Below are 12,683 nucleotides of genomic sequence, written 5' to 3'. Positions count from 1 at the left end.
AGGTGCTTTAATCGTTACCCGTAAATTGCATCGTAGAAACAGGAAATGAGGCCAATGAGGAAATACATGTGATATAGTGAGCATTAATTTAAATGATAAAAATTATATCTGTGTATGATAGGTATTATCTATTGTCACTTATAAATTACATATAACCAGAAATTACATATAAATATTAGTTGATGCAAAATATAAAGTTTATATAAATACAGATTATCTAACGTAATAATTATTAATTATTCTATAATATACTATTTATAAAGAAATATTGATGGAAAGGCTTTCATAATTATCCTATAAAATACTATTTATAGAAAATATTGATAAAAAATTATATTTATAAAAAATATTGATAGAAAGGCTTTTATAATTATTCTAATTTTATAAATATTAAAAATCAAAATAGTCTTTTATATGTATATCTGTCATGCCACATCTTTCTAGATTGATTTTACATTAAAAATCATGTTTTTTATCAGTGTTGTAAGATATTTGACAGATATTTTTTTTTTAAAAGTTAAGATATAAGTATTATGTGTAGGAAAAGTACCTAGTTATAGAGATAAAGATGCAATTTAAAAATGTTATTTAGGTATAAACACAGGTACAGTATCTGAAAGATTTAGTTATTTTTTAGATACTTCTCATAAAAAAAAATAAACTACGTAAATGAATTTTATTTTACATCAAATTATTACTTATGTAGTACTTAATATTTGAATAATTGTCATTTGTAATGTTTTTTTTAAATCAGTGTTTCAAATATTGTATGAGAAGGTGGATTTCTTCTGGGAGTTAAAATTAAGTTTATAATAACAATATATAGATAAAAAAATCGTGTACCTATGTATCTAAACTTAAAACTTACGTTACAAAAAAGTATTCAGATACAGGTATTTCCGCTTATAAGATCTTAAGTAATGCACTCAGGTATTGCTAAAATGCCTAGGTACTTATATTTAGGTATGTTACAACACTGTTTTTTATATATATTTTTTATTTATTTTTATTTCATGTTTTAAAAAAACAAAAACTGTATCAAAAAAAATCTACATAAATAAGCTTAAGCATTCAGCCAGTCGACTAAGTGCAAAGTAAGATCCAACGCGATGGCAAACGATATCCTACGTATTGTATGCTACATGCGCGGCAGGATAGAGGAATACATTTCGCAATATTCCCGAGTGAAATTTGCGTTTGCCACTCGGCACTATGCGAACCGATCGACTGGATTGCAAAAACAGGAAGCAACATATAAGCGGGCTGCGGGGTGCGAATGCGCCATATGATCTCGATATCTTGAAGATCCTATCGGAGGCGGCGCGACTCTGTTCGGCTACGTATGCGAGCGATCGATCGATCGATCGCATTTCACGTCGAAGAGGCGACGGTGAACGTTAATTATCACGCGTTATTTTTATTTATCGATGCGAGAGAGCTGCACCGTCATCGCGTAAGTGTCATTAAAAATGTGTTTCTCGCGCGGCTCTGCCTCTTAAAAGAGAGGCATCTAAGAGGCTTAAAATCGGAAGAGAAAAAAAGAAAAGATAAGGAGAAGAACAAGAGAGAGACGAAAAGCAAGAACGTAAGCGATACAAAAGACGAAAGCACCAAAGTTAATTACACTCAGTAGCCCAACTGTGATCGTTAACCGGCTGTTAATTACCTCATAAACGAGCTACTGAACGGTCGAAACGTTTCAAGAGAGTCTTCAAAACACAACGATAGAATGGCGTGATACATTGCTATGTCGAGGAATCTCAGATACTTCTTTTGCATTTTCATGTTATCGATATAATAGTAAATAAAATTTAAAAGTTATATATAAATGATTCTCTTAACATATGGAATTTTTTCGATTAACTTGAAAAATATGACAAACTTATAACATGCAAAATTACTTTATAATCTCGAAATGCTATATGAAAAATCGTGGGAAAAATCTCGATTGCTATAATAATATAATACCAAATTTGTTTAAATAATTGAAAATACTGAAATTATTTTCAAAAATGGGGCATATTTTTTTCTAATAATTTTTAGAGAAGAATATCATATTTTGATACTTTAAAAGCTCTCTTTAAAACTAACAAAATATCAAAAAACCTTTTAAAATATTAAATTGCCATTAACTAATGCTTTCAAACAGATATTAATTAATCGGCATACATGTCCGATACGATTTATTTATTTATAAGCGTCTACAATAAATCCTCCGCGGAAAAGTTCAGCCGCTCATAAATTGCATTAAATTACACCGGCCGGAAACGCTTTACCCTCTTCGCGCTTTTTCTCTTCATGCGTTTCTCCTATCTCTCGGCATTTTTGTTACTCATCGTTCGAGTGCGCACGTTACACGCGATATCGCCGATATGAAAGAATCGATATCCCTGAGAGAGAACTGCCTTTGATCGCCCTGGAGTAACGAGGTAAAAGGGTGCGTTCGCACTCGCGATGCGCCCTACGGAGATTCGAGGCGACTGTCGTCGTGTTGCTAAATATAAAGCAAAGAGACCCCCAAAGAGGAGGAGAAGGAGGTTGAGGAATGTCCTGATGCTTAATATTCTCGGACCAGACACACGTTTTACGAGGTCGCGCGAGATTCGGTCGGAATTTTCGGCAATATTTTAAAAGACCGCACACGCATCACGTCCGGGACTGTGTGGTTTTTGCCTCGTCATGCCGGAAACCAGCCAAAATTTAAGAAGCGAGATTACATGTTATCGCGGGAGAAAACCACAAGAGGCGCCACGCAATGCGAGAGATTTAATTTCGGAAAAATATCAGAGGATACGTGGTGCAACATCGCGTGGGCATCGTTATACACATGGATCGTGTCTCGAAAGTGCAAAATAATCCGGTGCAAGATTTAATGTTATATCGGTTAATTAACTTCCGTGCCGGCCCAGACGTTAGGAAATAATTTGTGAGATAGCGATTGAACATTTAACACTATACTAGAAAAAGAGTCTGATTGCATTAATTAGAATTCTGATTAAAAATCAAAATTTTCTAGTTGAATCTATCATTAATTTTAATTAAATTAATTGGAATTGTGATTGATATAGATACGATCAGAATCTTTTGTTCATTCATTTTTAACAAGAAATTTTTTTCTGTGTAGAAATACTGGGCAGTTATTGATCGTTTCTATTTTTTTAGATTAATATTTTTGTGAAAGATAAGATTCTAAAATTTTTATTGACTTTTTAATAATTATGTCCTTTATGATATATTTGGATTTTCATCACGTTTTTTATTTTTATAATAATTCATTTGCTTGGTTCTTTACATATGAGAACGTTGGTACTTTTATAATATTATTAAGTAAAGTGTAAGGATGGACGTTATCAGTTAGAAATAATTACTTATGCATTTTTTCATGAAATGTATAATTGTTAATATAAATCATAGCTAAATATTATTCATATTCATTATTTAAAACCTTCAATCAACCGATTACATATATTAATTATAGTCATATATTATTAATAAATTATTCAATGCCTTCAACTTTAACCGCTAATATCTCTGATACAATTACGGTTGACTGAAGCTGAAGGTTTTAAATAATTTGTGAATATTTAGTATGATTTATGTAAAGAATTGATAATTGTAGTGTTAAAAAAATTATGTGCATAAATATGATATACAAAATAAATGTATGTTAATATATTATAGTGCATAAAACAGCATTGATTTTCTTAAAAACAGGCAGTTTGCTCCCACTAAAATTCAATCGCGACAAGCTCGAGGCATTTTGTTATTGCACCGATTTGAATAACATTCAATATGTTATGGTCATATTCTATGCGTATGCGTAATATTTACGTCTTATGCAAATCCGAACGCCATAACGTCAGTGACCGCATGGCAATGATATCGTAATTTGCATTTAAAAGGCATACATGTATAAATGGAAATAAAGATCTCATCGTACGAAATATGTCATAAAAGTTGAATAAAATATCGAAATAGTTGAATAAAATGAATCAGAATGAAAATATAAACCGGCTGTGTGCTTAGCAGAACAATTAGCTTTGCAATTATAAAATTCTTTGGTTACCTTTAGTTCATCACTGGATCTGTACAAAGTTATAAACCAATCATATTAAGAAACATAACAAGAAACTTATAACAATTACAAAGCTGATTTTTCTATCGAATACAATCAAAGAAAACATGTATAATACATCTTCAAAAAAATAAAATAATTTGTAATATTTAGAATGTCTCAATTTTTCATAGACTAAAATGTTATATAAACAGAACGAAATTCTATTTTAAACATATTGCAAGTAGAACAAATAAAATGTTACAACTTCATAAAAATATAGATATTATTTGAAATTTAATAATCTCCAATTATTATATCAACATTTGATTTTGATTGTATTGTATCAATATAAAAGTTTGATTACTTTTGAATATATTTAACAAGAAGTTAAAATTCTATTATTTCTTTTTAATAACATTTATCGCATCTAAAACTGCTTGGGGTCAATGTTTTTTTAAATTATTTCTTTAAAAAACTTTTATTCGTAATGCAATAAATAAATTAATGATAAAATTTTAGAAATAATTATAAAATAAACAATTCTCTAAATTATGATTATTTCATAATTCTCTAAAGTTTCTTTCAAGACATTTGTGTTTCACAATTTTAATTGAAAGAAGTCAACTAAAATTTATAATAAAAAAATGGAAACATGAAAAATTCTCTCGTTAAAACATATGAAATTAAAATATATATTTTTCTATTTTTATTCAATAAAATTATTCAACGCTAAATATGATTCAAAAATATCAAATTGTCTTAGATAAACTAAAAGCAATAAATATATAATTTAAAAAATTACTTTTAATATTTGTTTTTTGAATTTTAAGTATTTGAATTTTAATATTTGTTTAAATAATACTAATAAAACATTTTACTTTACTTATATAATAAATAAAACGATTTTTAAATCAAATTAATGGTTCTTGTACCAAATAAATATATATTTACATTTAGTAAATATTTATTATTCAATTAAATATTTATTAAAATATTTAGTAAATTTTTTTAACATAGCAAATAGCAGGTACTTACCTTGCTTAAGACTATGTCTAAATCCACGCGCTTGGACGGCTGTCAGGTCGTTCAGGAACAACGAGAAGACAACAACAAGGAGGCGTAACGTGACGTTGCTAGCATGTCCCTTCTTCGTGGCAGTGGCCATGGTCCACGAGGATTTCTATAATTCCTTGACACCACCGAACAAAGGCGATCATTGACAGGAGGCACTTACATAGTCCGTAAATCGTCAAACGAAAAAGAAAAAAGAGAATAAAAAGAAAAACGATGAATGAAAAATTATTGTCTCACTCCGCTCCGGCTCTCGTCAATCATCGATTCGCGTCGCATCGTCGTATCGCCATGTTGATCGCCTCGTGATAGATCGCGCGCGAAAATCAGCAACTTATCCACACCGCGTCGTCGCGTTTCTGTTTCGCTAATTCGTCGACAATTATCGCGAATTTCTGAACGCCACTCGATCATACCGAAACACATCGACGACTTTCGCTTTCTCTACACGACGAGATTTCCGGAACGATCATCGCTACGTTATTTGATGTTATCTCGTCTCCATTGGACAACGTCTTCGCCGTCGGCGCACGTTAAATCACGTTAATCCATTGACATCAACATCAGATTTTTGATTCTCGATGTCACACACTCGCGAATTTTCCCCGCGCGATATTCCGAAATGACGAACACGACGCGAACGCTTCCGTGAAAGCGAAAACTCGAATCACGTGAATTTAGCCACGAGTGCGATTCACTGCTCCGCGCTTTGAATTCGCGGCAGACGCGCAGGACCGATAAGTTCGATAGATATTTTCTCGCTCACTTGTTGCTCTCGCAGACGAGAAATCTTTTACCGGCGCGCATTCACTCTGCTCCTCCGAGTGTAGATGACGATAGAAATAGACGGAAAGAAATCATCACCGCACCACGCGACATGGCCATCACGGTGGTTGGCGATCTCGCACGTACGTGCATGAAATAGAAATTTAATGTCTTACTTTCTTTTCGTCCACGGGAACATCCGTCTGCGGGAATGGGCGCCACACTTTTGATAGAGAGAGTGAAAGAGAGAGATTACTCTAAAATTTCTGAACGAGAAACTAGCCGCGTGTGAGAAAGAAAGGAAAGACGCACTAACGACGCTCCGACACTACCGACGTGAAGGTCGCGAACGAACTGACTGAAGCAAGCGCCGAGTCACCACCGAACGCCGCGCGGTCACCCCCACCCTTCTCATATTCAAGCGACGAGCGTTATACTTCCAATACGGTTACGCCTCAGACTTGAGACACGCACAAAGGATATTAATTTTTTTATGTCTATACCGAAGTATATCAATTAATTCTTAATTTAATCTGCAAGGTTCACGAAACATTGACATTCCAAGAATGAATCTGGTGAACACGGAGAAAATTCGCGAAACATATAATCTTTATAGAAAGCATTCGTGGAAATCTCAAGAATATAATTCTTAATTTTTTATGAACGACGCAATATAATAATATAAGAATTTTATTTATTTATTTTTACACTAAATATTTAACATGCAATTGCGTTTAATGAAAAATTTTAAAAATACAGATTTTAAAAACAAAGATATCTTTCACTGTTCTTTGTACCGGTCGAAACATATAAATTACAACATTAAATTTATGTAGATTTATGTATACAACGCTTATTCTTCTATACTATTTTTTTTATTTAGATTTTTTTCTTATATTTATTAAACACTTTTCACGTATGTTCCTTCATAACCTTGCATCCCTTCTCGAATCAGTAGTTACAACAGTATAAGTAATGTAATGCGCAGTCTATAACATATTTGCGCGTGTTTGATCATGGAAAGCATATGTATTTGTGCGTCTTCGTGGCATTCGTCGCCGCTATTGTCGTAGCTAATCGAGGTAAATCGTAAAGAAAAATCAATATCTCATTTTCTATCATTTAAGTAATTATGTTTTAACTACTTTTAGAACATAATATACGTACTTCCATATGAAATTAGCCAAATATTACGTTGACTGATAATAGTCAGTAATAGAAAATTAGTAATAGAAAAATTAGAAAACCTACGTGATTCGAATTAATTTCACTCGTTTATAATTGTTAAAACTTTTTGATGTTTTCTTTTTCGTAAAGACATATTTGAATGCCCGGGTCCATTAACGTATTACAAAGATCTCGGATGCACGCCAATATATGACAACAAGGAGGACAATTGCCCGAAAAGTTTCAACTGTAACCATATCAAACAAAGATCCAGGAACAAATGTTATATTAACGGTCATATATATAATTCCAACCAACTTCTTAACCCTATAAATTCAAACTTTTGCGATACCTCATGCATTTGCAGAGTCTCATTGGTCCAGAATCAAATGTAAATATGATATCTAAATAAATAAATAAAATTATTTCACCGTAAAACAGATGCATTATTTTTAATAATTAATAGTGTGTGTATGTGTGTGTGTGTGTGTGTGTGTGTGTGTGTGTGTTATATATATATATATATATAAAATCTAGCAATCGAGAAAATTAGTCCATATATTATGAATAAATTATATGAAGATAAAATAGCTAAAGAAAATAATAACAATACACACACATGCACATATATCACGGTTTAAAATTTATTGCCATAAAAAACTAAATTTTATATTTAGAGAACATTTATATTTTGCAACACATTATACAATTATATATATTTTTGTAAAATCTTTATATAAATAACTTATTAATAATAATTTTTTGAAAAAGTATTGCTATGCTTTCATATTTCAAACGAGATGATGTTATTTAATTAAAATTACTTGTTATCATATTACGCATTTCATATTTGATTTGTCTTTATTTGTTCTTTGACGGATTTTTAATTATCGATCAATTACACATCACTTATTTACATTGCAGAGTATCTAAATTTTTCATCTGTAAACCATCATTTTACAATGCAAAGTTTATAAAAAAAACGTATTTAATATAAAAAAATGTATTTAATCTCACGTAAAAATATCAAATATTTAATCAATTACAGCTAATTTATAAAAAATATAAAGATCATTGAAATCTTTTGATTAAACTCCAATTTTTCCATATAGTGCTGCGTTTCAGTATTTAAACTATTCGGTATATTCCCAATATACCGAAATAGAGGTAAAAGATGGTTGCTATTTACGACAAAACCCAATATTGCAAAAATCCGAAACAAATTTGTCGTAAGTACATTCTTAATTAAAAAGCATATACATGTATATACTTATGTATATACTATATTATGTATTCTGTATATTCACAACATTTGACGGGTAATTATTAGGTGTGGGAAAAAATTCGTGGCATTTTTCCCATTAGATTAAAAAAACGTCACAAACTTTTTCCCATACCTAATATTATAATATGAAAATTATTTTCATTAAAATTCAAGAAAGTATATATAATATACAGTGAAAGCAAAAGTATTCGGTATTACAAGGAAATTTTTTATAAAAGTTTTATTTATAGAAAATAAACATTAATTAGCAATTTTATACAATGAATACATTCTGTTCTAACATACATAAATGAGCTTTGCATATATATTTCTGATATTATAAGCTAAATTTCTCGACTGTACGAATACTTTTTGAGCATCTAAACAATAGAACTTTTAATTTTCGCTTACTTTTCAGATGATATATTTTCTATAATTAATACACATCTTTTTAATATATATAATTTTAAGAAATGTACAGTCTATTTTATACTTTATGAATAAATTGTTAATTACCCAGCAAGAAATGATCATCAATTAAATGTTGAATCGACATTAAATTGATGTTGAAATCATCTTATCGATATCAATTCCATGATTCATTTCTCGCTGGATAATATTTAATTTTAAAAAATAAAAATTTTTAAAAAAATATTTTCTCTGTACGAACACTTTTTGTATTCATCGTATATAATAAACTTATAACACAATTATATATTTATTATTGTTATAAAAATTTGATTTAAGTTAGTTACTTCAGACATATAGGTCAGACATATAAATACACATATGAATTAAATAAAATTATAGAATGTATAATCGTAAAGTATAAGTAATGCTTCTTAAATGTTTTAGCTGCAAGAATGGAAGAGATACCTGTTTGTAATGTAAATGGTCATATATACCTTGATGGTGAATCTTTCAAAGTGGATGAAGAACCTGATTTAATTTGCATCTGCCAACCAGGGTACAAAGGTAATATTAATTATTATCATTATAATAAATTTACATTGTTTTTAACATTTCGGTGCCATTGTCTCTATAGAGATTGTTTTACTTCATACTGAAACCTTCTTATTAATAAAAATATATTTATTTGTTATTCTTAATTTGATATTTCGATTGAAAAAATATATGTTTTGTTATATGTTCATTTTTACGCGATATTTTCATACTTATGTAATAAATAATGGTAGAAAGTGACACTGAACAGTTAAATTATATAATTCTCAAAGATGTAATATACATAATACTTATTAGAATTGGGAATTTTCTAATTTTAGGTGAAAATGTTCCACCTTTCTGTATCAAACCTAATCGTTCCCCATGTCTTCACCCTTCATTCAGTCACGATGATTATTTTCGTCGAAATTGTGCTCCAGTTTTCAATGATTACGCAGAAAAAAACACGTGTTATATGACGATGTTATGTCGTAAGTTTATAATTTGAATGGTGTACACATTTCATCGTTGTGTTATTCTCATAACTTTTGTTGAATTTTTTAGAGGCTCCTGATGACATTGTCATTCCTAGACGACTACCTTTTATAATGGATGACAATTATACTAGTATGTTTCATATTTATTTTTAAATGTAAATTTATTTTATAATATTCTATATGCATTTGCGGAATATTACGTTGATAAAAAAAATATTTCTATTATATTTGTTAAGAAATATTGTTGTTTAGAATATATATACATTCGCATGATAGAAGTGTACAATTTGTTATATACATTTTAATTATTCTTTTAAAATGTTAATACAATATTTTCTTTATTACTTTACATCACATTCTTTCAAAAAGTAATCACTCGAATCGTTATTCAATTCGAATTCTAAAGTACTTAGAAAATTGGAGCATTATCTATATAGTATGAAAAATAAAATTAATACTAGAGTACTTTAATAAAGCTGAAGAAGTTAATTTTTTGTCTTGTTAATATGTTTAAATTTATTAATTATTAATATTTCATTAATTTTATGGATCGCAATATTAAGAAAAAAATTTATATTTCACGATAGATTTGGTAATCATATAAATATGTAAGATATATAAAATAAGATATTGACACGTATTTGAACGGTCAGATGATACTAATTAAATATGATACTAATTACATAACCGTATTGAATCGCGTCAAATAGGAAGTAACTGCGCAAAATCAATTTCTATAATACGTCAATTATTATGATAAAATAACTAATTACAAAATACAACTCATTTCATTGCGCATCCAATTTATTGAATACAAGAATGTGCTATATAAAATAATTGACCTATTACTATTAATATTTATCATATTCTAAAAAATATATTTAAATATGATTAAAAAAAAATATGATTATTTATTTGATATTCCTTTTTCCAGATATGTGCATATTTGGTAATTTGCTATTGCAAATTGGAGACAAACTACGGCCATCTCCAGATTACATCATCGATTGTATTAATTGCATTTGCGAAGTACCACCTGTATTAACTTGTGTATATATACCGAAAAATAATTGTAGTAGTAAGATTTTTTATTTCTAAACGTTGAAGGACATTATTTCTAAACGATGAAGGATATTATAATATATTATAGATTATTATTTTTGCTATAAGATGCAAAATCTTGTTGTTTAAGATGCAAAAACTTAAAGATTTATGAAAATCTTAAATTGTAATAAATTAAATTGTAATAAAAATTTATATTTACAAGGAAAGACACATTACTTATTAATTATTAATATCGCTCAATTAATGTAATAAAATATCTTCTATCTGTAATAAATTATCAAAAGAAACTGTATACGGCGACAAATTCTAAGTTATACCTTCAGAGTTGTGCCTTCATATCGTTGAAAATATAAGTACTAGTGAATATTCCTTATATAATAAGAATATATTACTTTATCGAGAAATAATCTTCAATTTGCAACAATTCAAGATCATACTAACTGTTTCTAGTAATCGCGTTATATTATCATTAAGTATAGCTTATCCGAAAGTATGTTTCGTATGAAGATTATTCCACATGACTAATGTATGTATATGCGTTTTACGCATGAAGATAATATCAATTGTGCGGTTAGCTATAACAATTATCTCCTATAGTTATATTTTGTATGTAATTATTATTGTAATTATCCCATATAAATGCATCATACATATATATCTATCAATTTTTAAAAAAAATTAACTAATCAATTGATAAGCTCTTACAAAATGTTAATTTATATTGCAAGTTCGCGAAAAAATTTGCGCGTGTTCTATTAACATAGAAAACAAGTAACGTTTTATAACTTATAACGATAACTGAAATCTAAAACTAATTCTAATATGATAATAGCAGTATTGTAGTTATATATAAAATTATCTTTAATAAAAATAAAAATAAGAAATTTTTAAATATGTGTACAGAAAAATATAATTTATAATACGGAAGAATCCCTCTTTCATTTAAGTGTATATCTTTATTCGGAAAGAAAAACGATATGCATCATCTCTTAGATGAATTACTCTGAACAAGCTTCAAAACATCTATAAAACATTAATAGAGGCATCGAAATTAATTAATTTTTCATGAATGATGTATCATATCATGACTAATGCAAGAATTTTGTTATGATTACCTATTCAACATATAATTGCGCATATAAAGAAAGATTTAAAAAGTACAAATTTTGAAATATCTTTTTAATTTTCATTATATTAGTCAAAACATGAGTATAAATACAAATTAAATATTTATAAATTGTATATGACGTGTTTTGTATTACTTTTTTTATTTATACTTATATTATTTATATTTATAATTTCTTATGTTATATTTATTTTCTTACATATGTTCCTTTTGTCTTCCTTTTGTCTCTTTCTATCGGTTGTCACAATAGTCTAACAAAAAAATCAAGAAGTTTATTTTTGATTTTTTTTGTGAAGATTATCCTGAAATATCCAAGTCTATTGACATATTAAAATAATACATTAGCATCCTCCAGTCTAAGGATCTCGTTGAGGTCATATTCATGGCTTTGACTTTTCATACTTACTTTTCATACTTAATCGCGCGCATCTTAATGTTAAAAACCTCAATTTCCTTGGTCGAATAAATATAAAGTCTGTAATCAAAAATCATGTAATGTTGGGTCATCACAAATCGATTAATTTTGAAGGAAAAGTTCCATTCGAGTTATTCCTAGTAAGAAACTTTATTAATATGTGAACACGGTTCTTTATATATATATATATATATATATATATATATATATATATATATATATTATATATACTTATATATATATATATATAATATATATATATATTACTAGTATACTATATATATATACTATACTAATAAGTAAGTATAGTACTA

The 12,683-nt window shown here is 28.5% G+C and overlaps 2 protein-coding genes across 2 annotated transcripts in view; one reads left to right on the top strand and one right to left on the bottom strand.

The window, feature by feature from the left end:
* The window catches only part of LOC105622440 (laminin subunit alpha-1), a 172,724-nt gene extending 167,502 nt beyond the window's left edge, over positions 1-5,222 (bottom strand). The window contains exon 1 of the mRNA XM_012203857.1: positions 5,093-5,222. Within this exon, the coding sequence (XP_012059247.1) occupies positions 5,093-5,222 (130 nt within the window). The remainder of the gene's footprint in view (positions 1-5,092) is intronic.
* A 1,698-nt stretch (positions 5,223-6,920) lies between these two features.
* LOC105622439 overlaps positions 6,921-12,683 on the top strand; it is a 7,911-nt gene continuing 2,148 nt past the window's right edge. Inside the window, 8 exon segments of the mRNA XM_012203856.1 lie at positions 6,921-6,975; positions 7,211-7,451; positions 8,173-8,262; positions 8,264-8,289; positions 9,180-9,299; positions 9,608-9,757; positions 9,831-9,893; positions 10,698-10,838. Of these exon segments, the coding sequence (XP_012059246.1) occupies positions 6,921-6,975; positions 7,211-7,451; positions 8,173-8,262; positions 8,264-8,289; positions 9,180-9,299; positions 9,608-9,757; positions 9,831-9,893; positions 10,698-10,838 (886 nt within the window).

Source organism: Atta cephalotes, assembly GCF_000143395.1.
Source record: "Atta cephalotes unplaced genomic scaffold scaffold00044, whole genome shotgun sequence".
NCBI lineage: Eukaryota > Metazoa > Arthropoda > Insecta > Hymenoptera > Formicidae > Atta > Atta cephalotes.
This window is presented reverse-complemented; position numbering and strand designations above follow the sequence as displayed.